Source organism: Nyctereutes procyonoides, unplaced genomic scaffold (assembly GCF_905146905.1).
Source record: "Nyctereutes procyonoides isolate TBG_1078 unplaced genomic scaffold, NYPRO_anot_genome, whole genome shotgun sequence".
In the NCBI taxonomy this organism is placed as follows: domain Eukaryota; kingdom Metazoa; phylum Chordata; class Mammalia; order Carnivora; family Canidae; genus Nyctereutes; species Nyctereutes procyonoides.
This window is the reverse complement of record NW_026575151.1, coordinates 1,768,507-1,796,460: the sequence shown is the minus strand read 5'-3', so window position 1 is coordinate 1,796,460 and position 27,954 is coordinate 1,768,507. Positions and strand designations below refer to the sequence as shown.

Below are 27,954 nucleotides of genomic sequence, written 5' to 3'. Positions count from 1 at the left end.
TGCCCTGATACAATTAGTATTACTGAGTACTTACTATGTCTTTGCTACATACTTAATAGGTAACCTTATCTCAATTCTTACAATACTGTTAAGAGGTAGTACCAGGGAAGAAGATGGCACTCACCAGCTTTTTACCTGGACCTACTCAGCTACCTCAGGACCAGCTTGAGGCTGAAGAAAAAGCAAGATCCCAGAGATCAAGACAGACCTCACTGGTCTCATCCCAAAGAGAACCTCCCCCATATGGGTATAGGAAAGGCTGGATACCTCGATTATTAGAGGATTTTGGAAATGGAAGTGCTTTTCCAGAGAGCCATGTGGCCCAGTATCCAATGGATATGGGACGGAAGAAAAAAAATGTCAAATGCACTGGCCATTCAGGTGGATGCTGAAGGAAAAATTAAATATGATGCAATAGCTCGGCAAGGACAGTCAAAAGACAAGGTCACTTATTCATGACCTGGTTTCCAACTCATGAATGCAGATGATCCAGATCTTCAAAGACCTGATGAAGAAGCCATTAAAAAGATAACAGAAAAGACAAGAGTAGCCATAGAAAAATCTGTATTACAGAAGGTGCTGCAGCCATGCCAGTTCGAGCTGCTGATAAACTGGCTCCTGCTCAGTGTATTCAATACACAGCATCTCAGCAAGGAGTGGCTTTCAACTCTGGAGCTAAACAGAGAGTTATTCGGATGGTGGAAAATAAGAAAGATCCAATGGAGTCTCCAAGGTTCAAGATTAATAAGAGAATTCCCCAAGGACCACCTTCTCCTCCTGCACCTGTCATGCATTCTCCTAGCTGAAAGATGACTGTGTAGGAGCAACAAGAGTGGAAGATTCCTCCTTGTATTTCAAACTGGAAAAATGCAAAGGGGTATACAATTCCATCAGACAAACGTCTGGAAAGGCCGGCAAACAATTCACATCAATGAGAACTTTGCTAAGCTGGCTTCTATATTGCTGATTGGAAAGCTCGTGAGGCTGTAGAAATGCTGCTCAAGTAGAGAGAAAGATGGCACAAAAAGAAAAGGAGAAACATGAAGAGAAACTAAGAGAAATGGCCCAGAAAGCTAGAGAGAGAAGAATAAGAGCTGGGATTAAAACCCATGTGGAAAAAGAGGATGGGGAGACACGTGAGAGGGATGAAATCCGGCATGACAGGCAAAAAGAAAGACAGCACAACCGGACTCTTTCCAGGACAGCTCCTGATAAGAGGTCAAAACTACAGAGAAATGAAAATCGAGATATCAGTGAAGTCACTGCTCTTGGTGTGCCCAATCCACGGACGTCCAATGAAGTTCAGTATGACCAAAGGCTCTTCAATCAGTCCAAGGGTATGGACAGTGGTTTTGCAGGTGCAGAAGATGAAATTTACAACGTTTGTGATCAAGCCTGGAGAGGTGGTAAAGATATGGCCCAGAATATTTACAGGCCCAATAAAAATCTGGACAAGGACATGTATGGTGATGACCTAGAAGCCAGAATAAAGACCAACACATTTGTTCCCGATAAGGAATTTTCTGGTTTGGACAGTAAACAAAGAGGCCGAGAAGGACCAGTTCAGTTTGAGGAAGATCCTTTTGGTTTGGACAAATTTTTGAAAGAGGCCAAACAACACCATGGCTCTAAAAGACCCTCAGATAGCAGCCGCCCCAAGGAACATGAGCATGAAGGCAAGAAGAGGAGGAAGGAGCAGATGCACCTCTCTTCACAGTGAATGAACTTTTATCCATAACCCTAATGATGCAAGTCAGATGGGGGAATACTTTGTAAGTGGCCAGGATAAAAAACAAATCTGGGTGTCAGCACTACTTTTTATTATGGGAGTAGGGGGGGAAGGGATGGAAAATTCTTTGAACTATTTAGTTTTTTTAAAGAGTGGGTTGTGTTTGTGCTTCTCCTACCTTTTGGCATTTATAAAACATACAGCCCCACACATGAAATTAAGACCACTTCCTTTTCTGTGACATTAGTACTTTGGGATTAACATTTTGTGTAAGAATGACTGCTGATGAATAAAGTTGCCCCAGCCACAGTGAGTAGAAGGATGTTCACATACTGGACCTATCCTGCCAAAAGACATTTGCCCCTATTACCCTCTGTTTTAATTTGGAGTGGGGAAAAATAATAATAATAATAATAATAATAATAATAACTTAGAGTGGGCAAAGTAAGCTCTTGCTCGGTGCAACTATTTGTTTCAAATAAAAACAAACCAAAAAAAGAGGTAGTACCAATGCTCTTTTTTTTAATATTTTTTTTAAGATTTTATTTACTTATTCATGAGAGACACAGAGAGAAGGAGGCAGAGACACAGGCAGAGGGAGAAGCAGGCTCCACGCAGGGGGCCCAACATGTGACTCAATCCTGGGTCTCCAGGATCACACTCCGGGCTGCAGGCGGCACTAAACCGCTGTGCCACTGGGGCTGCCCAGTACCAATATTATTATTACCTTTATGTTACAGATAAGACTTAGAAGAGGGCACCTGGGTGGCTCAGTCGCTTAAGCATCTGTCTCTTGGTTTCAGCTCAGGTCATGATCTTAGAGTGGAGAGATCCAGCCTGGAGCAGGGTTCACACTCAGTGCAGAGTCTGCTTGTCCCTCTCCCTCTGTTCCTCCCCCCCCCCCAGCTTGCCCCCCTCCCCCTACTCTCTCTCAAATAAAGAAAATCTTTAAAAACAAACAAACAAACAGAGTTAGAGGATTGAGCAACTGGTCCTAAGCGTCACAGTTAATAAGGAGCAAGGCTGGTCCCTGGCTGGTCTGATTCCATGGCCAAAACACTGTTAAACTACCTTTACACAGGAGTTACTACTCATAGATAGAAGAAACAAAGGCCAAAATCACTGTTGAAAACCTGTCATTATTGAAAATATTTTCTGAAGGTATCATGTCAATTTAAGTATTTTCTAAGCACCTACTACATGCTAGCAGTGTGTACAAGCTTGCTCTGCCTCAAAGAGGATCAGGCCACTAGATTAACCATTGCAGTACAGTGTGGAATAAGAGACGCTGAGAAGCAAAATAGAAGACTATAAGCCAGTCTGAAGATATATAAGTAGTAAATCAAAGGAGCCAACCAGAATAAGCCCAGAAGAGAAAATGTAGTCAAGCTGAAGGAACGTGGCAAACAAAGTTGCAATAACAAGGTCTCTAAGGAGACCATGAGTAGTTCTGTGTCAGTGCAGAGCCCTGGTGTATGTGTGGGGATGATCAGGGCTGAGGGAGGGCAAGAAGCTAGGAAAAGACACCACAACAAAATACAAGTCCGTGATGAATCCTTTCACCCAGAAGCTGCAGCTTTAGTCAGAAGGCAAGAAAGCCGGTGAAGGACTCCAGGAAGCAAGAAAGTGCTTTGGTGTGACAGCCTAGTGGCCAGAGGACCAATGGCATCAGTATCACTATCTCCTACGAGACATGTAGACTCTTGGACTCCATCCCAGAGCTGTAGAAATAAAATCTGATTTTAACAAGACCCCAGTGATTAGTGTGCACAGCGGAGTGTGAGAAATTCTAGGTGAGAGCCCTCCAGCACAAGGAAAGATGTTTGTGTGCTAACTAGTACAAACAGAACGAAACATTAACATAACCCAGTATTCCACATCAATTCGCTGTTCTCTAACGAACACTGTAAGCACACTTAGAGATAACAAAAATATCATGCATTGTCTAACTGAACCTGAACCCTAGACCCATTACTTGGTATATACACTTATATGTGTAACTGCCGTCTCAAACTTAGGATGTCTAAAATCTTCCATTTTCTCCTTATCCCAGCATAGAGACTTGCTTATGAGAGCATAAGCAGCTGACGAAGTAAAGTAATGATAAGGAAAGGATGGATATCATTTATATGAAGATGTGTATGTGGCAGCTTTTAAGAAATTGGGGTGGTAAGGAGCAGTCCCAGAGGAGGTGGGGGCAGAAGGAATGGCCAGGATGACCAGGAAATTAATTATATTAACAATCTAGGTAGTAAATATATTGAAATGATGACAGCTAAGTTTTTGCCTGTCTGAAATATCATTTACAAACACAGGGCAAAGACTAAAAAGGACATTCAAGACTGGATTAGGGATGCCTGAGTGGCTCAGTGGTTGAGCATCTGCCTTCAGCTCAGGTCATGACCCCCGGGTCTTGGGATCGAGTCCCACAGCGGGCTCCCTGCATGGAGCCTGCTTCCCCCTCTGTCTGTGTCTCTGCCTCTTTCTCTGTGTCTCTCATGAATCAATAAATACAATCTTTAAAAAAAAAAAAAAAAAACTGGATTAGACCAGATTGGAAATACTATGCACTCAAGGGTTTTTTAATATACACATGCTAACAGAATAATAGTTACAGGTGTATGTTTGCATGTATCATTCCATTCAAGCTATATATACACATAATAAATTAAGATTCCATATATTTTCCAAATAAAATATAGAAATAAGGGCACCTGGCTTGCTCAGTCGTTGGAGTATGTGATTCTTGATCTCAGGATTGTGAGTTTGAACCCCACACTGGGTGTAGAAATTACTTAAAAATAAAATCTTTAATAAAAAAATATAGAAACATACTTCTGTTATATATTCATATACATAATGCACCACATGTACACAAGTATTTCCGAGATATGTCCACTAAGTTGGTCTGGAGCAATGGAACTGCAGTAGCAGCAAGCACACTAAGTAATCAGGTCTTGGTTTCTAAATTCTGACTATGTCAAAAGGTACCAGGTCTCCTTAGAGAAACATCTGACACAGGAAAAGTAAAAGATGAGCCTAGAACATCTTGTTGACCATAGAGTAAAGAAATGCTTGAAGAATGATTAGGGGACATGTCAAAAGGACACAAAAGCCAGACTGAAGGGGCTTCCAATGGCCAAATCAACGTTAATTTAATCATAAAACTAAGCAAGAATAACAGACTATATTCCATTGACTAAAATAAGAAATGAGAAAACATAAATGAAAGAGAAGGAGGAAAAGTTCTTTACAGTAGAATGCTAACTAATATATAGTATTTTGGGCTCCTCTGTCCCTTCATCAAAGTCAGAAGAGGTGTCAATGGTCTTGGCAGGTGTAATACAAAGAATGATGGAAATAGAACATCACTTGACAACCATCATACTGGTAATTGATAGAGGTAGAAGTTGCTAGTATATTCTAAAACTAGTAGGTGGAGGGGCACCTGGGTGGCTCAGTGGTTGAGCATCTGCCTTTGGACGGGTCGTGATCCCAGGGTGCTGGGATCAAGTCCCATGTCAGGCTTCCCATGGAAAGCCTGCTTCTCCTTCTGCCTATGTCTCTGCCTCTGTCTCTGCCTCTCTCTGTGTGACTCTCACAAATAAATAAAATCTTTAAAAACAACAACAACAACAACACTGGTAGGTGGAGATTTAATGAGGAATGGGATATGGATATAATACCTGATTATCTCCCCTGACAAAATACTACTCAATTACAAAAGGAAAAAGAGTTACTTCACAGCAGGTAAACCCAGCAGATACCAACATGACCAGGTGATGATCATGAACATCACGCAAGGTGGTAAAAGTCAAAATCACATAGTCCCTGATTTACGCCAAACACAGCATCACTTCTGCGTTACCTCTGCCAAGAATTAATGGCCTGTGTCTGGTCATGAGGAAACACGGGATGCACCAGGTTGAGGGCCACTCTACAAAATGTACTCTTGAAGACAGACAAGGGCATCAGAGCCAGGAAAGACTGAGAAACTGTTCAGGATTCAAAAAGATTTAAAATAAGCATTTCTCAAGAAAATCCTGAGTCAGAAAGGAGAAAGAGACATTTCTGGGACAACTGGTAGTGAAGTCTAACTGGAGCCCATGTTTTGGATGGTGGTGATGGCAGCAATGTAGACTTCTCAGCTGGGAGGTGTGTAAGGTGGTAATGTAGAAGGAGTGTCCTTGTTTCTTGGAGTTACTCCAGAGTACTTAGCGGGTGAAGGTACATGATATCAGAAAAAGATTATATGGGGTGGAGGGATGGAGATAAATTATCTGCAAATGCAGATAAATGGTAAGAATCTAGATAAAAGGACATGAGATTTCTTTGTACTGATCTTATTTCTCTTTGATAGGTTTAACATTTTTTTTCTAATTTTTTTTAGATGTCCAAAATCTATCTTCTGAAATTTCTCTTATATAAACATATTCCTCCCACTGGAAGAATAAAAGTAAATGCAACTCTTTTCTCCATTCTTCCATCTCTCAGGCCCTAAATTTTAGAAAGTTGTTTTCTCAATAACCACACCCCACATGCAATTCATGAACTAATCCTGTAGGTTTTATCTTCAAAACAGATCCAGAATCCTTGACTTCTCACCACCTCACCACTACCATCCTATGCAAAGCAAGCATCATCTTTTTTTTTTTTTTAAGATTTTATTTATTTATTCATGAGACAGAGAAAGAGGCAGAGACACAGGCAGAGGGAGAGGCAGGCTCCCTATTGGAAGCCCGATGTGGGACTCGATCCCAGGACCCCGGGATCACGATCTGAGCCGAAAGCAGATGCTCAAGCACTGAGCCACCCAGGTGCCCTTCAAGCATCATATCTCAACTGAGCTAATATAAACAGCCTACTGACTGGCTTCCTTGTACTCACCTTGCCCAATTACATAGTCTTTTCTCTACACAGCTGCCACAGCTGCCACTCCTCTGTTCTAAAACTCTCTAAAAATTCCCATGTCACCTAGAGACAATAAAAGCCATAGTTCTTAGTGGCCTACAAAGCCTGAATAATCTCTCACCCACTCAATTCCATCTCATGTTCTATTCTAATTGTTATGGACTGAATTATGTCCCTCCCCTTCCAAATTCACATTGAAGTCCTAACCCCTAGTACCTCAGAATATACCTGTATTTGGAGATTGTGTCTTTAAAGAAGTAATTATGGTTAAATAAGGCCTATGAGTGGGACTTAATCTAATAAGGACTAGGGTCCTTATAAGAGGAGGAGATGAGGACACAGATGCACAGACGGGAAATGAAGTGAAGACACAGACTGAAGACAGCTACCTATAAGCTAAGGAGAGAGACCTCAGAAATAATAATCCTGGGGCACCTGGGTAGCTCAGTGGTTGAGTGTCTGCCTTTGGCTCAGGTCATGATCCCGGGGTCTTGGAATCAAGTCCCACATCAGGCTCCCTGCAAGGAGCCTGCTTTTCCCTCTGCCTATGTCTCTGGCTTTCTCTCTGTGTCTCTCATGAATAAATAAACAAAAGCTTTAAAGCAAAAGAAATAATAATCCTGTTGACACTCTTAGACTTATAGCCTCCCAGGAACTTAGCTTCCCAGCAAACTAATCAATAAGCAATCTCCATTCCCCTTAGTTCACTGGTGTCCAGTCCTTCTGGCCTTTTTGATGTTCTAAACATATCAGGCATGCTTTGCTCAGGACTCACTGGCTCTTCCCTCCAACTAGGACACTCTTCTCCCAGATATTCAGGTCTCACTCACTTGCTCTCAGCTCACAAGTCACATTAATGAGGCCTTCCCTGACCATCCCAGTATGTAATACAGCACCCCAACCCCACTATAGCCATCTTTCGCTACACTCTTACCCTGCTTCATTTTTCTTGAAACACTTATATTTGTTGACGGTTTCCCTCCAACAAAGAAGGGAGAAATTTTTGTCTTTGGTGCTCACTCTTGAACTCCCTGCACTGAGAATAATACCTGGCATATAGCAGGTGATCAGATACATAGCATTTACCTCTTCAGGAGCAAAAGGACAGCATTTGCTGTGCTGGAGTCTAAGCCAGTTGTGGGCTCATCCAGAAATAAGATGGCTGGATCAGTAATAAGTTCCATTCCAATACTAGTTCTTTTTCTTTCTCCTCCAGACACGCCGCGTATAAACTGAGTTCCAACCTAAGACACAAATATCATTATTAACAATTACAACCACAGCCACTACCATTTGTTGAGGTCCTACAATGTGCCAACCCTGTAAGAGGCACTTTATCTCATTAACCCCACTTATTCTGAATAACAAACAAATGAAAATATGGGAGAAGAGGTAGATTTCTCTTTAATAAGATGGGTAAATTGAGGCTCAAGTCAGGTAAGTAGCTAAGCCTGATACGAATGCCATGCTTAACAGTATACTTCATGTTCCCCATCAAGTCAAACATTTAGTTTTAAGATAGTTCAATTAGAACACTAAAACATATGGTCCTGGCATAGAGAAATCACAAAGCAAAAGGAAGATAAAGGTGGGAGAGGAAGAGGTGAAAGCATCTATAATTCATTAGTCTTCTTACACCCTCCCTCCCCATCCCTCCAAAAGTCCTCAGTGTGGCTTGGCAGAGAGGAAAGTTCACTTTGTATCACATGAGCACCTCTTAAATCACCATAAAGTTCCCAAATTGGCCCTGCCTATATCCCAACTCATTACAGAATTCTTGACTTGTTCAGACAAATCCAGAAGGCAGAATGTTCTACAGGGCAACTGGCTCAGTCTTTTCAACTAGTCGATGTCATGGTGTGTGGTGGGCAAGGAGGTGCAGGGGGAGCGAGAAGGTTTTGGGAGAGGCAGGAGGTAGGAAATAATTTACATATTAAGAATCTCCAAAGAGATAATAATCCCGAGTGCTACTCATGCCCTTTATTGGATCCCATAACAACTGAGCTGTAGCAGACATTTTGGAGACAACTGGAGAAACAGGAATGAATATGGCTTAACATCGCTGATATTAAGATACCGTTAATTTTGTTGGTTAATATTTTGGTACTGGGGTAGGCAAATGTCTTTTTTTCTTAAGACACATAATCAGTATTCAGGAGTAAAATATAGTATTTACAACTGTCTTTAAACTACTTCAGAAAAAAAGCTGAAGCAAGTATGGGACAAGATGTTAACAACTGGGAGATCTAGGTGAATGTTACTAGTAATCATACCATTATATTAATTATACTCCAACCATATGATTACAATAGTAATTAGACTATTCTCTCTACAATTGTTATATTTAAAATTTCATAAAAAGTTAAAAATTTTAAATGTATTTTCAATCAATTAGATAAATAAATTCTAAGAGGTCAACAACCACCTTCAGCTCATTTTCCCTGCTATTACATTCAAGGAAATTAAGGTAATGACTGCCTATTAATAAAGAACTTTTACCTAAAGGCAAAGATTGGAAGGCACCTTACCAAAAACATACAAAATCAAAGAAACAGGGCCAAGGCAAAGGAAACTCAAACTTACAAACTCATAAATCAAAAATAAGTGGTAAACGGTGGCATCTCAGAGTTATACTTCCAAATGAAATACAAAAAAAAAGACATTTTACATTTTTCTAAAATGTCAGACAGTAGGACATGAAGCAACAACCAGCAAAATACCCCCATTCTTCATTATCTCTAAATAAGGGATATAAATCCAGGGCAATTAAACCATCACCACCACAGGCTCAGCTGGTAGACATGCAACTATTGATCTCAGGGTTTTAAGTCCAAGCCCCACCCTGGGTGAAGAGATTACTTAAAAATAAAATCTAAAAATAAAAGAATGGTAAACTATAGCCACTGTAATCTTAAAAAGCTCATCTTCACCCAAAGCTGCAAATGTCTTACCAGGAAATCTTTCATCCTTAGTCATCAATTGTAAAATTCCCTTGTTCAACTCATTTCTTCCTCCTGACTCTGCACAACCACAAAAGGAGTTATTTTTGTCTCTCTTGCCTACAACTGTTACCTCTAAAACCTTAGAGCCCAGCACATAACACACAATCTGTAAGTAACTACTGTAAGCAGAAGAAAGGAAGATAGGAAGAGAGGGAGGGAGGAGTAAGAGACAAAAGCGCCAAAAGAAAGTCTATAGGAAAACAACCTTGGATCCTACATAAATTAGAAATAAACCCTACTTTGACTAAATATAATTTTGAAAGCCAAATTATAGCAAAGTGAAACACAGAGCCAGACCAGAACCCTTGGATTTTTGTCATTTAAGAATTCCAGAAATATACCTCAAAAGCAATGGAACAAAGTCTCCTGGAGGAAGAAGCAGCTAAAAGGGGAAAGAAAACAGGAAGGAAGAAAGTTAGTGTAAAGATAGTGGATGAGACATGACAAACAGTGTAGGAGAGATCAAGAGCTATAAGCACATGGAAGGGGCCTCATGTTCTTTGCAAAGACACTTCTATATACTAGACCACACTGCCACACTTCAGTTCCAGGATTCAAACAGTTTTAGATTTTTTTTATCTGGTTAATTTTGATGTTCATATTATGTAACTAGTCATGTTTCTCATCATTACAGAAAGCAGCCACTTTTGACTAAATATATATATATATATATATATATATATATATATATATATGATTTTATTTATTTATTCATGAGAGACACACAGAGAGAGAGAGAGAGAACAGAGACATAGGGAGAGGGAGAAGCTGGCTCCCTGTGGGGAGCACCATGAGGGACTTGCTCCCAGGACCCTGGGACTATAACCTGAGTGAAAGGCAGACACTCAACCACAGAGCCACCCAGGTGCCCTTTTGACCACACATATTATAGAAAATTTCTGAAGAAGAGTTACACTATCCACACAGGTGAGATCTTATTTGCTGGCTATGATCCTATCTGGTTTTTCCACATTACCTTGGAATCTGCCACTTTATCCAGACCTAATTGCTGAATGACCTTGTTAATTCGCTCATTTTTTTCATGACTCGTCATAGTTGTTGGAAGCCGAAGAGCTGCTGAGAATTGTAAATTTTCTCTCACTGTCAGAGTTCCCATCACGACATCATCCTTAAAGCAAAATGGCATTTCACCAAGACATATTAGGTCTTTTCTAATACCATCACCCTTAAGGGGTAACTTGTAACTTAATCCACAAGAATAACATATTCAACATAAAGTTCTAGCTAATGATGACCGTGTAATTGGACATATGACAACAACTGCATATACAGACAACTGGAAAAGCCTGATGGCATAATTTTCCTTCCTTATCTGTATACCCAAATCAACACAAGTAATTATGATTACTACTAACAGACATGTCCAGACTGCATTATATAGGATTTACCAAAACCTCTTTCCAAGCTAAGGGAAGGAAAGAGGTGAAGGAGGGCATAAAAGGAAAATAGTAGTATCTTGTGGAAATGATAACTAGAATAGATATCATTGCCCTGATGGCAGTTTTATTCCAGATTGTCCCTGCCACTTCATTTCATACCACTCCAAATCTTACAGGTGATTATGAAAAGCTGGTGCAAAGAAATTTCTTCTATGGATATGTCATATAATCAGTTGGAAGTATACTGAATGATCAGCTGAGGCATTTGCTCATATAGAAATAGAAGAAAGCTAAAACACAAATCCGCAAAGACTTACTTGTACCACATAACCTGAATTACATTTGAAATTGGCAGGTCGAGGTGCTCCATTTATCAAAACATCTCCAGATAATCCACGTGGATCTTTCCTTGCAGCTAAGACATCTAACAACCTATGAGAGGATATATACATTGTTGTGTTTCTCCAACACAGGCTATAGCTCTCAGCTACTCTAAATCCAAATTCTGCTCAAGTTAGAAAATTACCTGGGGAAGAAATTCCATGGATTACCTAAAATTATGTATATGGGTGTTTTCTTCAGGTACTTCCTTGACTTCAATTTTTATTTAAATCCTAGTTAGTTAATATATACAGTAAAATTGGTTTCAGGTATAGAATTTAGTGATTCATCATAATATTACATATATTTTTAAATTCTCACCTTCCCTTTTTTAGTATATACTACAATAAAACTCAAATATATGAAACCAAGTCACCGATGGCTGATCCAGCAGACTTCCCAAACAGCCTACCAGGTCATGTGATCTTGGACATCTCAGGTCAGACAATGTGCTCCTTTGTCTAAGTAAGACACAAGCCCCTTTGGCTCCATCTCCCCATTTTCAACTTTTTTCTCTCTCCTTTCCCTCCCCATTAGCTTAAATCATAGCTGATAGCTATAAGCCAATCATGTCCTGTTAGGAAGCTGACCAAATAAGATTTCCCAGTCCTTGGGACAAGCACAAGCTAGCACAACTACATGTCATCCACAGTGCCTAGAACCAGACTAGACACGCAGCAAATGTTCGACAAATACCTGCACATTAAACTACAAAGGAAAAGCTTACTTATACTATTATACTCACGAAGATTTGCCTCCACCTGTGGGTCCCAGAATGGCATTGAGGCCAGGTCTCATGACACCACTGTAAACACAGAACATATCAATTTATTGGCCTGCTTAAAATCAGTTCTATTAATTTAGGGTCTGCATTTAATATACTCAGCGAAAGTGATTGAACTATAGACAGAAAACAAACATAAACCAATGTTCAACGGAAAAAGACACTGAACTGTCAATTAACATAAGTCCAGCATACAACGGACATGAATCACTAGTCAAGACCTATAAAAGGGATGCCTGGGTGGCTCAGCAGTTAAGCGCCTGCCTTTGGCTCAGGTCATGATCCTGGGATCCGGATCGAGTCCCGCATCAGGTTACCTGAGAGGGGCCTGCTTCTCCCTCTGCCTATGTCTCTGCTTCTCTCTCTCTCAGTCTGTGTCTCTCATGAATGAATAAATAAGTAAATCTTAAAAAAAAAAAAGAGAGAGAGAGAGAGAGACCTTTAAGAAAAATGGCTTGGGTCCCTCTAAACTTCTGTCACTTCTTCTCTAAACCATTAAAAAGGACACAAGAAATTTCAAGTTTCCTTAAAGTAACATATTCTGGTTAGATATCTCTGTTATACTTAGCCTTCTTAACACAGTGTAAAGAACATAACAAGTCTTAACTCTGTTTGATGACCTTAACTAATTTTACTTCAAGTCACCTCATTGCTACCTAGTCAAGTTCTATACAATTAAGAAATCAATGGGTTTCTAGAATCACCAGCAGTATTCTCACCACTAAAAACTTGTCAGATTAAGAAACAATATACCTAAAGGAGAAATTCAATAGCTAAGAATAAAGCACCTCATAGGTACAAAACAAAACATCACCAATTCTTAACCCTCACAAAATTTTTACTGAATTAGAAAAGCAAAACATGTACTCTCAAGATATATCATTTTCTTCCCTATAAAGTATCAGTAAGTGGACTAGAAAACTCTCAGCATAGAAGTGGTAGATGCCACTTTCTATGGGGGACAACCTTTAAGGATATATAGACATGGAGTCCACACAGCATGTCCCAAACAAAGTAGAAGTGTAAATAGAAGGGTAAGGGGAGTGAATACTCAGAAAGAAGGTGGAAAAAAATTAAGGCAAGGTTTACTGTGTTGAGACTCAAGAAAAAGCAAGTAGTTTGAATTTTATCCTGAAGATAAGGCAACCAGTAGTCTGGTAAGGAGAAAAAAAAAAACTAGAAAAAGGAGAATTAAGAGTAGGTCCTCTCCAGGGGCACCTGTATGGTACAGTCAGTTAGGTGCCTGACTCTTGGTTTCAGCTCAGACCCTGATCCCAGGGTTGTGGGATCGAGTCCAGTGCTGGGCTCCATGCTCAGTGCAGAGTTTGCTTAAGACTCTTTCTCCCTCTGGCTCTGCCCTTCCTTCCCCTCGAAAATAGATAAAATCCTTTAAAAATATATTATATATATATAAAAAAAGAGTAGGGTCTCTTCCGGCATACAAACACAATGAAATAAAGACTTGAAAAAGCCCTTTCAAAACCTTGGAAAACCTTGGTGTCTAAACCCATCTCTCTTAGAACTGATAAATCAGAATCTATTCCTCAGAAAAAAAAATAGTTTATTCCAAAGCTGAAACCTATTTCATTTCCAGGTAATGATTTCACAGAAGCCAATTCTATAATTATACAACTGTGAGTGATAAACTTCACGACACAATTGTACCTCAGTGCTTCAACAGAGGAGGACCTCAGAATTTACTGACTATTGTGCTTAAATTGTCACAACTGTAAAACGGCTGGTGGATGCTAGGTGAAAGGTAGCTTTCATTCAGCTCATTAACTGAGGTGCCTCTCACTCAAACACTGGACAAACACAATGCATTTGGTAAGTCAGGAACAAGCTGTAGAACAGAAAGATCTCTTACTCTTTCAGTGATCTCTTCCCCTCCCCCTCTCCCTGTAACCCGGCCGCCAAATGTAAAAAGACACACTTGGTTGATTGAACTTTACAGACACATTTATCTGTAGCTCTTGGCTCATCTTCTTTATTAATAGCTACCCAGTATCTGCTTTTAAAATGACCAGAAATAAAAAAATAAAAATAATAAAAATAAAAATAAAAAAATAAAATGACCAGAAATAAGCTTGTTATGTACTAAGACTTCATTGTCAGAAAACTTTTCCAGGTTTTTAAAAGATCTACTCCAATAAAGACCAACCAATCCTAAATGATTAACCCAAAATTGAAAGTGAATGCTCTAGGACAATTTTTCAGGTCCCCAAGTTGGACTTACTTTGGCACTAAACTCTAGCATTACAGAAAACAATAATGTACAATCACAAGTGCAAGAAAGAGTTCCAGTTGGGAGCAATGGTTAATTCTCCCTCCATTCATTCAACACAATTACCCACTGACTGCTACGTACAATAAGGCACTCTTCTAGGACATGGGACATAACTGAGAATAAAACAAAGTCCTAGACCTCGTGGAGTTTACATTCTAGTCCAAGGATCAGCAAATAAGAGCTGGTCACCTGTTCTCTGTTTTCATAAAGTGTTATTGGAACAGAGCCGCACTCATTCATTTATGTCCATGGCTGCTTTCATGCTACAATGACAGAACCAAGTAGTTGCAGCACAGATGTATGGCCCATAAAGCTGAGAATATTTATCATGAGGTCCTTTACCAAAAGTCTGTTGACCGCTGTTCTGGTTTATGGTCTACAATTCCCTTATTTCCTCACCCTGCTCTCAACTCTACTATCATCCCTCAAAACTCATTCCCCACCCTTATCTATTGCTTAAAGCATTTGCATTCAGGAAAGTTTCCCTCACTGTACTATAAAACCTTATTCAACAAGAATGATGTCATCTCATGTTATCCTCCACCCTACAATGGCATGCAACATAAGGGTCTACAGTGGGTAGATCACTAGATGCTGAATACAGTAAGTGAAAACCAGTAAAGAATTCATGTCATATCTATTACATTTTAGTGCACAATGGCTAATCCTCTGGTCTCATCTTAGGGAGAAGTCCATGCCACTCCCACTGCTTGGAGCACCTTCTCTCCCTACCCTGTTCTCTCTCTCTCTCTCTCTCTCTCTCACACACACACACACACACACACACACACACACACACACCCCTATAGCACACTCTTCATTTTCTCTCTCATGCCCCTGGCCCTCTAATTTAAGCTTAGAGGCTCCGATAGTGTCTTCTAATCCCTCTATCATGAAAGAATACATGATAGAATACAGTGAAGTGCTCTATTGTCTCAATACACCATTAGCCTAGAAGATTTCTGAGAACAGAGGACATATCTATATCACTAGCGTGTTGCATAATGTCAAGCAGACATTAACAGACATTTAAAATTTGTTGAATGAGTCTCTGCATTTTTATAAATGACACAGGAAAATGAAAAGACAAGTTTTCAATAAAAAAAATGTCAAGAAGTAGGAAAAACTTGAGAGCTGTAAGAGAACACAGGCTGTGAAGGGAGATGAGAGGAAGAGAGGTGACAGCTGAAGGATAGGGTAATCACTTATATTAAAGAACAAGAGAAGTGAGCAAATCATTAGTAAATATATTAAGGATAATGAGAGCCAAGGTTTTCACTTTTTGAGATGTTTTTACAAACATAAAAATGAGGAAAGAACCATGGGGGTATTAGATTAGAAATTTAGGCATTAATGAGAACTCATAGTTTGTTTTTTTTTTAAGATTTTATTTATTTATTCATGAAAGACACACAGAGAGAGAGAGAGAGAGAGAGAGACAGAGACACAGGCAGAGGGAGAAGCAGGCTCCATGCAAGGAGCCTGATGTGGGACTCGATCCTGGGTCTCCAGGATCACACCCTGTGCTGCAGGCGGCGCTAAACCGCTGCACCACTGGGGCTGCCTGAGAACTCATAGGTTTTAATCTATATACACAGATAGATATAGAAAGTTTTAGATGCCTGGGTGGCTCAGTCACCTCAGGTCATGATCCCAGGGTTCTATGATCGAGACCCGCATCAGGCTTCCCACAGGGAGCCTGCCTCTCCCTCTGCCTACGTCTCTGCCTCTCTGTGTCTCTCATAAATAAGTAAATAAAACCTTAAAAAAAAAGTTTTAGACACATGCATAGGCAAATGTGTGTACATATATCTGCACATATGTTCCCTAGGCCTAACCACTGAGAGAAGTCCTTGGACATATGACATCCCAACAGCAATAAACATTCCAAACACCCAGATCTTGGCCTGTAACATCCTTCACAAAAAGAACAGCTGATTCCAGATCTGAAGCAGGTAAGTACTCAGGGAGTCTGAAACTTCTTGCTGTGCCAAAAAAAAAAAAAAAAAACACTCAAATGAGAGAACATGTCAAAATAATGAGTTAAAAAAAGCAAAGGTCTCCCACCAACCAAATCAGGAACAACGGGAGTATCAAGAAAAATAATGAATCATAGTTTTGTACTGATCGGGATTTTAAAATAAAATTAAGCATAGTGAAAAAAAAATTAAGCATAGTCATTCAGTTCCTAACGTTTCTTATCACTTTGGACTTCAACTGTGTAACTTAAGCTAGGCTAGGCTATAGTGGTCTCTGTCTGCCTGTGTAATGGGGAAAAGCATTAAGTACATGGTACAAACATGGTACATATAAACAGACCACTCATTTAAAACAAGTATATTCAAAAACCAAAGCACCTTTACAATATACTATCGTTTCAACTACCTGACTCTTGCATCTAGAACATACAGGACATAAAATACGTAAGGACTTAAACGTGTCTAGCTCATAAGGAACAGCAGCACATCTTCTGTTTCACAGGTCAGAAGACTGAAGCTCAAAGATGACAATGATATCCCCATGACCAAAAACGAGTATATCATACAGCCAGTCGCTTTCTAGTGAACCATAGAGCATACCCAGAAGAAACTAAATGACATTGTTTGGTTTCTCAAACAAAGGTTGATGCACAGGAACAACCACTTTAAAAATGGTTTGGCAGTTCCTTTAAAATCAACCATATGCCTAATATGTGACCTGATCATTTCACGCCAAGGTTAGCCACACAAAATAAAAGCATGTGTCTGTATGTCTGTATAGACTTGCACACAAAGGTTCCTAACAACTTTATTTTTTTTAATAATAAATTTATTTTTTATTGGTGTTCAATTTGCCAACATACAGAATAACACCCAGTGCTCATCCCGTCAAATGCTACCCTCAGTGCTCGTCACCCATTCACCCCCAACCCACGCCCTCCTCCCCTTCCACCACCCCTAGTTCATTTCCCAGAGTCTCCTAACAACTTTATTTGCAATAAGCAAAACCTGTGAAGCTCACCGTAGGTCAATAAAGCTATTTTAATAGTTTATGCACATACTTGATATTTGTTAGTATTTCTTTCTCAACTGTTTTTCGACCAAGAAGAAAGCCACTCTTCACTTTTACTCGATAGTAAATGTTATGAAAACTTAACACGGCTACTTCAGTAGATGTCTTCAGGTCGTTGGAGGTCATCCTGGAGAGGTCATTGGTGCTTCTTTGTGACATTGGGATACAAACTGGGTCATTATTAGAAGACATCTGGAGAGTTTCTGCCTCTCTGTAGAGGGAAAAGCAAGAGTTAAGTTGATAGTCCTGATATAAGATTGTAAATACCGGTTAACAGTACAGTACACTTAAAACAAGTCCATTTGGGTATGCATTTCCAATTATAAAATAAATACATAACGTACAGCGTGGTGGCTATACATAATTACACATAACACTGCATTGTATATTTGAAAGTTGGTGAAACAGCAGATCTTGAAAGTTCACATCACAAGGAAAAAAATGTGTGTGATAGATGTTAACTAGACATATTGTGGCAATCATTTCACAATATATACAAATACTAAATCATTATGTTGTACACCTGAAACTAATAATATAACAGTATAGGTCAATTATATCTCAATTTAAAAAATAAAAATGAAGACCTAAACTTTTTTAAAGGAATGTAAAATAACTTCATTAGTCATTTTTATACTGATTATATATGCTTAAATAAAAATATCTTGAAAAAAATAGAAAAAATAAAAATATTTTGGGGGCACCTGATGGTTTGGTAGGTTAAGTATCTGACACTTGGTTTTAGGTCATGATCCTGTGGTCCTGGGATGGAGTCCAATGGACTCCATGCTCAGCATAGAGTTTGCTTCAGGTGCTCTCTCCCTCTCCTTCTGCCCCTTCCCCACCTCCTGGATGCATGCATGCACACAAGTGCTCTCTCTCTCCCTCTCTCTCAAATAAATAAACAAAATCTTTAAAAAATTTTTTTTGAAAATAAATTTTAGATATAGTGGGTTCAATTATACTATTAAGCATTTTTTTAATGCAATATATAGTTCCATTTCCAATGAATAGGCCATATCACAGTGATAAGAACAACCACGGGAATGGTATTAGGGAGGCAGACAGAACTCTGAGTACATAAACTCCAATTATTTATCAATTCAACATCTAGTAAGTAAATACAGAGTATGAAAATTACTCAAAATTCATGAAGCAGGAGAAAAGCGAATGGGAGACAGACTTGCCTGGTTTAAAGAGACAATGCAAGATCAGGGGCAGACCACATGATCATCCCGCTTTTGTTTTAATTTTGGAGTTTATGACACAGTTATTACAAAAATGGGGTTAACCTTGGCAGACAGGGGCAAGAGAAATTTCTCTGAATTTATAACACTTCATAGCCCTGGCTGTTATGCTCCCTTGATCAGCCAAGAAAATAATCTCCAAAATTGTTTGGGCTGACATAATCACTTCCATAATGGGTGGATATATTTAAATTCTAGGAAGATTTAGAATTAGGTATAAAAATGATTAAGAAAACCAAACTAACAGTGAAGCAGGGGAAGAATTTAAAACAAAAACAGAGTATTTATTTTTAAAAGGAGTTTAGGGGATCCCTGAGTGGCGCAGCGGTTTGGCGCCTGCCTTTGGCCCAGGGCGCGATCCTGGAGACCCGGGATCGAATCCCACATCAGGCTCCCGGTGCATGGAGCCTGTGTCTCTGCCTCTCTCTCTCTCTCTCTCTCTCTCTCTCTGTGTGTGTGTGTGTGTGACTATCATAAATAAATAAAAATTAAAAAAATTTAAAAATTAAAAAAATTAAAAAAATAAAAATAAAAGGAGTTTAAAAGGCTTGATTAGACAAGTTATAAAAGGCCCCTTAAAAAGATTTAGATTAAGACTATGTGAAACTTAATAGCTTGTGAACTGGGTTTGAAATGTGAAATGTCCATAAATTTGGTTTGTTTGTTTGTTTGTTTTTTAATTGAAGCATAGTTGATAATCCTAGCTTTAATTTTTAAAAATCAAAGTTACCTACAAAGAACTTTCTCTCTGGCTATGATGGACTAGCTGTTGCAAACCAAGCATCCTCCTAAGAATAACCATAAAAATAGATAAAATGTAAGATGCAACTATTTGAAGAGTTCTCTCTGATGAGAATAACCAAAGCAGTCAGGACTTGCAGAGCCAAAATCCTGGAAAGCAGGAAACACAAAGGCAAAGTCGACATTCTGTGCTCTTTTCTATCAAGGCAAATTCCACACATGGGCAAAATTCAAAAAACGAGGCAGAAAGAGTCTGCTAGAGGCTAAAAAGCTGAACAGATATTTAAGGAGTCAACGATAAAGGAAATTTTCAACTTTTAACGTTTGTGGGCTCTGCTCCTGGGAGTCCCTGGGAAGCTATACATTAACATTTCCCTCCAAGGTCAACATGACTCAGCAAAACCTCAAAGCAAAGGTTGTTTTTCTGCCTGGAGTACACACTGTATGTCTGCTTTATTCAAAAAAATAACTAAGGCTGGGATCCCTGGGTGGCGCAGCAGTTTGGCGCCTGCCTTTGGCCCAGGGCGCAATCCTGGAGACCCGGGATCGAATCCCACATCGGGCTCCCGGTGCATGGAGCCTGCTTCTCCCTCTGCCTGTGTCTCTGCCTCTCTCTCTCTCTGTATGTGACTATCATAAATAAATAAAAATTAAAAAAAAAAAGATTAAAAAAAAAAAACTAAGGAGTATTCCAAACATAAAAATAAGAAAAACGAAACAAACCTCCCTGGTTCCCCACGATATCATATATCCTTGTGCATGCTAAAAGCCTAAGATAAAGTCTGGAACTTTCTGGCATGTCCTTCAGCATAATGATTTGTAACTAATTATGTAGAAAATACATATAACCCTGCACCAAATGTTCCTTCCCCAAAGCGATCTCTTCTTTGTCAAGATGATATATACCCTAAGGAGCTGTCCTAACTTGAGCTGGAATAAAACTTTTCCTTTCTCTTTAAAATTTTTTTAAAGGTTTGTTCATTTTGCATTGACATTTCTTGGTGGACAGCAACTCTCGTGAGATTACCTGGGGGTCCTCTGGAACTCAACCCTGGGTACCAGCACAGGCCCTTTGTGCCTCTCTGATTTCTCAGCACCTCAACAGAAGTATCAGGTGAGATCTCCTAATGTATAGACCTTCTTAATTTAAGCTGGTGGTCCTTTTATTCAAGCTGTTGAGGGTTACAGGGAATGTTCCCTAGGTGGGAATAACCTAGAGGGATTGGAGTTGATGGGTTGGTTGTTTTAATTTGGCATTATACTAATGGGTATACTATTAATATAAGGCTTGAGTAAATTTTCTTGCTAGAAATATGAAAAATTGAGTCATTCAGCTTGAAGAGCAGGGATATTTGCTCCTTCTGGCTAAATGAGGCTTTCTAGTGACCAAAAGCCTAGCAGAAGTGTCAGAGAATGCTCTTCAAGACTTGTAGGGGTCCCACAGGAATGTCCCATCTCATAAGGTACTTAATGACTGGCTCGTCTAGGGACGTACACATAAAGATTGGTCATCCAAGTGTCCCAGCCCCTTCAATGGTCTTAGGCTTCACTGAGAGAATCTAAGATGCATCGGCAGGTGTATCACAGCCTTTTGAAAGTAACTCACAAGCAGCGCCCTCTTGATCCACCACACTTAGTATCTTTAGATCTTATTCAAACCTTATTCTAAAAATAAAACTGAAATAAAAAGGAATGAGGAACCAGGCTTCAAAAGCTGAATAGCCCCCCCAGAAAACCAACAACCACCTACAGGAAACTCTGGCAGGTTCTATGTATAATACCTGTAGAGCATATACTTGCAAGTGCTTACTAATGGGAAAATTTAAGGATAACCTGAGTCTCAGATCCCAAATGGGTTTTTTTTTTTACATGTCTGGATTAGTTTTCTTGTGTATACAATTAAAGAAAGCCAGCTGTAGGACTAAGCAGCCAGAAACTAGAAAACTGTTTGGTTTAATCAGTGAAACACCTGGCTTTTGCGGAGGAACCAATGCTCACAAAGGTATTCTGGGCTTCTTTTGGGAATTTTTATGGGATTCTTTTCCCCCTCTGGTCTTCATTTGGTTTGTTTGTTGCTATCTGTGGACAAAACTGACCATGTTCTAATTGGAAATAGAAAATAACTATTTAAAAGATCCATAAATTACGGGACACCTGAGTGGCTCAGCTGTTGAGCGTCTGCCTCCAGCTCAGGGCATGATCCCAGGATCTGGGATAGAATCCCACATCAGTCTCCTTGCAGGGGGCCTGCTTCTGTCTCTGCCTCTCTCTCTGTGTGTCTCTCATGAATAAATAAATAAAGTCTTTAAAAAAAATAAATAAAAGATCCATAAGTTATAATGCTATTTTGCATTCATATTTGCTTTAATAAAAGGAAGATATTTGCAAAGTGGCTTTTTAATATCCTCTCCACAAATATTACTGAAACAGAGGTTAAATTTTATCTGCATCTCATTTGTATATGTGCCCATATGTGCTACAAATGAGATATTTTCTCTACCTCCAGATGGTAGTGCTAAAATTAATTTGTAAAGGAGCTCTATTTAATTAGATTAAAGGCAAGAGCTTGTAGAAATTGGGCATTCTAAAACTCAAAGATAAAAATGGCTCAAATGTTTTTCAGGTTCACATGATCTGAGATAAAATTCCTTACGTTCAGGCTTTTCTACTACTCCATAATAAAGATGCTTCAGGGGAAGGAACCCAACTGATGGTCCAAAGAGATAAGTCAAGTAGTCAAAATAATGACCCCCTTCCCAAGAGACAAAATAATGAGGATATGGGGAGGGGGGAGACAGACAAACACTGAAAATCCTAAAACCACCCCAACAGATACAAGCACCAAAACCAATGCCCAATCCACACTGTCTGCTCCCCCACCTCCCCAGCCCTAGAGGGCTGAAAAGCAACCAGAGAAAAAGCCTGTTTTGCAAGAGGGAGAGACAGGAGATAAAGTAAAAAGAAAGTTAGTACAAACTTGGAATCTGCTTCTGGCCTTGCCAGGAGCACCCTGGCCACTTCTGCCACCACCTCTGCCTCCACCTCCCTCTCCTCCTGTTCCTATACCACCATCCGGGCTGCTGAAGCAGCCAGCTCCTATACCATCCCTGGTGCCTCCTGCTCCACCCATCCTGGCTCCTCCTACCCCCACTATCCAAGAGCATAGAGCACCCCAAGCTGCTGGGTCACCTCTTTATGAAGTTCAAAGTTCCCACATCACCATAAAGAGACCTGAGGGATCTCCTGAACTTAAACCGCCCACTTCAGATTTCCTCACAGGAGGCCCAAGTTAAACTGCCAGTGGGGAACAATGGACTTTACAGGGAACACAGGTGAGAAGGAGACACTGCACTGTGGGGCACTACAGGACCTTTTCTTCATAAAGCCACTATTTTCAAGTGCAGGAGACAAAGCTAACTTTCCTAACCGAGCAACAGACATTGCAACAGAAAAAATGAGGAGACAGGACTATAACCCAAATGAAAGAGTGGAACAAAATCAAGCAAGAGACCTGAACAAAATGGAGATAAGTAATATATCTGATAGTGAATTTAAAGTAATACTCATAAAGATACTCGCTAGAGCTCTCTTTCTGCCATCTTGGAGCCTGTGAAGACCAGCTAGGAACAGGACTCCTAAAACAACGGATATGTGTAGAAGGCTGTGGTCCAAGGCCATGTTTGCTAGCTCTAAGCGGTGTCTCCAGAAGCAGAGGGAGCACACAGCTCTTCTTAAAATCGAAGATGTTTATGCTTGAGCTGAAAATGAGTTCTATCTGTGCAAGAGATGTGCTTATGTGTACAAAGCAAAGAACAACACCATGACTCCTGGTGGCAAACCAAACAAAACCAGAGTAATCCAGGAAAAAGTAAGTCATGCTTATGTAAACAGTGGCATGGTTCGTGCAAAATTCCGAAGCAACATTCCTGCTAAAACCATTGGCCAGAGAATCCATGTGATGCTATACCCCTCAAGGATTTAAACTTAATGAAAAGTCAGGATGCCTGGGTGGCTCAGCAGTTGAGCGCCTGCCTTGGGCCCAGGGCGTGATCCTAGAGTCCCCGGATCCAGTCCCACATCGGATCTAGTCCCACATCGGGCTCCCTGCATGGAGCCTGCTTCTCTCTCTGCCTGTGTCCCTGCCTCTCCCTCTCTCTGTGTGTCTCTCATGAATAAATAAATTAAATATTAAAAAATAAACTTAATGAAAAGTAAATAAAGGTGTAGATTTTTTTTAATTATTTAAAAAAATAAAGATATTTGCTAGAATTGAGAAAGGGGTGCAGGACTTCCATGAGACCCTCCACAAAGAGATAGGAGACCTAAAAAAGAACCAATTAGAGATAATGAACTCACTAAATGAAATTAACTCACCTGGAATAAATAGCAAACAAGAGGAAGTAGAACAGATTAGCAACTGGAGGACAGAGTAATGGAAAGTAATCGAGCTGAGCAGATGAGAGGGGGAAAAAACGAGACTAGATCCAGGAAACTCAACAACACTGTCAAGCATAACAGTCACATGATAGGGACCCAGAGGATAAGAGAGAGAAAATGGGGCAGAAGATTTGAAGAAATAATAGCTGAAAACCTCCTGAATCTGGGGAAGAAAAGAGAAATCCAGAACTAGGGGCACAGAGAGTCCCCAACAAAACCAACCCAAAGAGCCTGCACCAAGACACAAAGTAAATAAGATGGCTAAAAGTAATGATAAAGAGAGAATTTTAAAAGCAGCAAGAGAAACGAAAGCAGTTACACACAAAGGAAACCCTATAAGGCTATCTGTGGATTCTTCAGCAGAAACTTTGCAGACCAGAAGGGAGCAGCATGATATGCTAAAAGGAAAAAAATCTGCAGCCCAGGATATTTTCTATTCAGCAAGGCTTTCATTCAGAATAGAAGGAGAGATGGTTTCCCAGAAAAATGAAAGTTAAAGGAATTCATGACCAGGAGCAAAACCAACCACATCCCCTCCACACACAATGCCCTGATTCCATCAGCCTGTTGGTCCCAAGCCCACAGTTCAACCGCCCTCCTGCCCAAGTCAATATGCACTGCTGGCCACCTGCTTGATGCCAAGTCAACACACCCTTACCCCAGATTGACAAGGACTCAAACCCACACTTCCCCTCAAATTCCAGCACCTGTGCTCAAGTTTGTGCACAAAAATGGGCATAATTATAACAGCAGAATGAAGCAACCCAAATAGTGACATTAATTCTGTGGAAGATGTAATGGATAAAAGGAGTGTGTTAGGCTAAGAACATCTACAACAAGTACATCAAAGAATAATACATACAGCATGATTCTGGTTACTAAAGAAACCAATCCAGGAAAAATAAGATGAAATCAGAGAGGGAGACAAACCATAAGAAATGTTTAATCAGAGGAAACAAACTAAACGTTGCTGGAGGGCAGGGGGTGGGGGATGGGAAAAATGGGTGATGGGCATTTAGGAGGGCATATGATGTAATAAGAACTGGGTATTATATAATACTGATAAATCACTGAACCCTACCTCTGAAGCTAATAATGTTATATGTTAATCAACTGCATTTAAATTAAAAAAAGAAACCTCTCCCCAAAAGTTGTTGGTTTAATTAAACATGTTTTTGTAGTTATCAACATCAAATATAATGCAGATTATCAGATTTTATTCTACTGAATTTATTAACTTCATGTTGTATCTGCTGCACTTTGTCAGCAAAAATGACTTAAAATGATAATTGAATTTGTCTCATGAAGTTTTCATAGGTAATGGTTAAGAGTAACTAGGTTAAATAAAAAGGTTTATAGCTTTCAAAATCTCTGGTAACCTAAAACTTTAGTTTTGCTCAGCTAAATGATAAATTGGGTTGAATTCATTGATATCTCCATTTTTTCCAAATAAGATAAAATACAGAAACATTTATTACTAAACAAAAGGTCTCTTTGCTTTTGTCTTATCACAGACAAACTAAGATACTTGGGTCAGCTGGTAAGTATGTTTTATGGTTTATTAAAAATTATACTATGGAGGCACCTGGGTGGCTCGGTGGTTGAATGTCTGCCTTTCACTCAGGTCGTGATCCAGAGGTCCTGAGATCAAGTCTTGCATCAGGCTCCCTACAGGGAGCCTGCTTTTCCCTTTGCTTATATCTCTGCCTTTCTCTGTGTGTCTCTCATGAATAAATAAACAAAATCTTTAAAAATATATTATACCATGAAAAAACACATTTCTAAAATTTGTGAAATGTATTCATAAATTTGCCAATCTGAAGAATTCTAGTATAATAGTACACAGTTAGTTACTACTTAACTTTCACTGGAGACTAAGGTTTCTAAGAGTTAAAATTCTGGAAGCACCTGGGTAGATTAGTTGGTTAAGCATCCAACTCTTGATTTCCACTCAGGACATGATCTCAGAGTTGTGAGATTGAGCCCCACATCAGGCTCCACATTGGGTGTGGAGCCTGCTTAAGATTCTCTTCCTCTCCCTCTGCCCCTCCCATACATAAAGAAAAAAAGAAAAAAAAAAGGAAAAAAAAGAGTTAAAATTCTGCTAAATATATGGTGCCTGGCCAGCTCAGTCAATAAAGCATGTGACTCTTGAGCTCATCTCAGGGTTTTGAGTTGAGCCCCATGTTGTGTATAGAGATTATTTAAATATAAAATCATTTTTTAAAAATCTGCTAAATGTAATTAAGACTGCTAAAAATGAGAAAGCAAGCAACTCTTGTAGGAAAATAGGAGGTGTGGGAGATAGGTATAAAGAATGATGGGACGCCTGCGTGGCACAGTGGTTGAGCGTCTGCTTTGGGCTCAGGGCATGATCCCAGAGTCCCAGGATCGAGTCCCACATCAGGCTTTCTGCATGGAGCCTGCTTCTCCCTCTGCCTATGTCTCTGCCTCTCTCTGTGTCTCTCATGAATAAATAAATAAAATCTTTAAAAATAAATAAATAAATAAATAAATAAATAAATAAATAAATAAATAAAATGATAATACATTTTTGTTGAGAGAAAAGAAAGTAATTATGTCCTAAAATGAGACTGATTGTTTTATAGAGAGAAGGTTTACAGGGCACCTAGGTGGTTCAGTCAGTTAACCATCTGACCCTATTTTGGCTCAGGTCATGATCTCAAGGTCCTAAAATTGAACCCCATGACAGGCTTTGCACTGAGCATGAAGTCTGCTTGAGATTCTCTCTCTCTCCCTCCTCCACCCTGCTCACACTTTCTTGCTTTCTCTCGCTCTCTCTCTCTCTCAAAAAAAAAAAAAAAAAAATGGGGCACCTCAGTGGCTCAGTGGTCTGCCTTGGGTTCAGGTTGTAATCCCAGGGTCTTGGAATCAAGTCCTACATCACACTCCCTGCAGGGGGTAGCCTCTGCCTATGTCTATCACTCCCTGTGTGTCTCTCATGAATAAATAAATAAAATCTTTAAAAAAGAAAAAAAGGTTTAAGACAAAGTCTGAAAGAAAAGGAAAGTTGTAGAAGGTTTGTGAAGGAGAATCTTTAGAAAAGAATCTATTTTATACATGGTCAAGACTGACTAACATCAGAATAAATGAGTTTAAAAGTAAACTGATATAGAAAAAGAACAACAGGGGCACCTAGGTGGCTCAGTTTGTTAAGCATCTGCTTTCGCTCAGATTATGATCCCAGGGTCCTGGGATCAAGCCCCACATCAGGCTCCCTGCTTGGCAGGAGCCTATTTCTCCGTCTCCCTCTGTGGGCCTCTCCCTCTGCTTTTGCTCACACTCTTGCTCTCTCTTGCTCTCTCTGTCAAGTAGATAAATCTTTAAAAAAAAAAAAAAAAAAGAACAAAAAACAAAATCTAAAAGCCTAAGTAATAAAGATGAGAGCAGAAATAAATGATATAGAAACTAAAAAGATCCCAACAGAACAGATCAATAAAACTGTTGTTGGAGCTGGTTGTTGGAAAAAATTAATGAAATTGATAAACTCATAGTCAGACTTATTAATAGAAAAAAAAGAAAGGATCCAAACAAGTAAAATCACAAGCGAGGGAGGAAAAATAACAACCAACACCACAGAAATACAAGCAATTATAGGAGAATATAATGAAGAACTATATGTCAACAAATCAGACTACCTAGAAACATATAAATTCCTACAAATTCCTAGAAACATATAAACTACCAAATCTGAAACAGAAAGAAATAGAAAATTTAAACAGACCCATAACAGCAAAGAAATGGAATCAGTAAAACAAAAAATAAAAAATCCTCCCAAGAAACAAAAGTCCAGGACCAGGCTTCAGAGGTGAATTCCACCAAACATTTAAAGAGTTAATATCTGTTCTTCTCAAACTAGTCCAAAGAGTAGAATAGGAATTCATTCATTCTATGAGGCATAACCCTGGTGCCAAAACCATATAAAGACACCACCAAAAAAAGAGAACTACAAGCCAATTTCCC

General features: G+C 39.5%; 1 protein-coding gene and 2 pseudogenes across 6 annotated transcripts in view; 2 read left to right on the top strand and 1 right to left on the bottom strand.

The window, feature by feature from the left end:
• ABCG2 (ATP binding cassette subfamily G member 2 (Junior blood group)) overlaps positions 1-27,954 on the bottom strand; it is a 142,516-nt gene that overhangs the window by 27,677 nt on the left and 86,885 nt on the right. For all 6 annotated transcript variants that reach the window (XM_055313193.1, XM_055313189.1, XM_055313191.1 and 3 more), the window contains 5 exons: positions 17,535-17,756; positions 12,169-12,228; positions 11,360-11,474; positions 10,619-10,771; positions 7,727-7,884 (listed from right to left, as the gene is read on the bottom strand). In XM_055313193.1, coding sequence (XP_055169168.1) covers positions 7,727-7,884; positions 10,619-10,771; positions 11,360-11,474; positions 12,169-12,228; positions 17,535-17,737 — 689 coding nt within the window. In that variant the 5' untranslated portion in view covers positions 17,738-17,756. The remainder of the gene's footprint in view (positions 1-7,726; positions 7,885-10,618; positions 10,772-11,359; positions 11,475-12,168; positions 12,229-17,534; positions 17,757-27,954) is intronic.
• LOC129501877 (SNW domain-containing protein 1-like) lies at positions 110-1,795 on the top strand (annotated as a pseudogene).
• On the top strand, positions 23,183-23,515 carry LOC129501878 (60S ribosomal protein L35a-like; annotated as a pseudogene).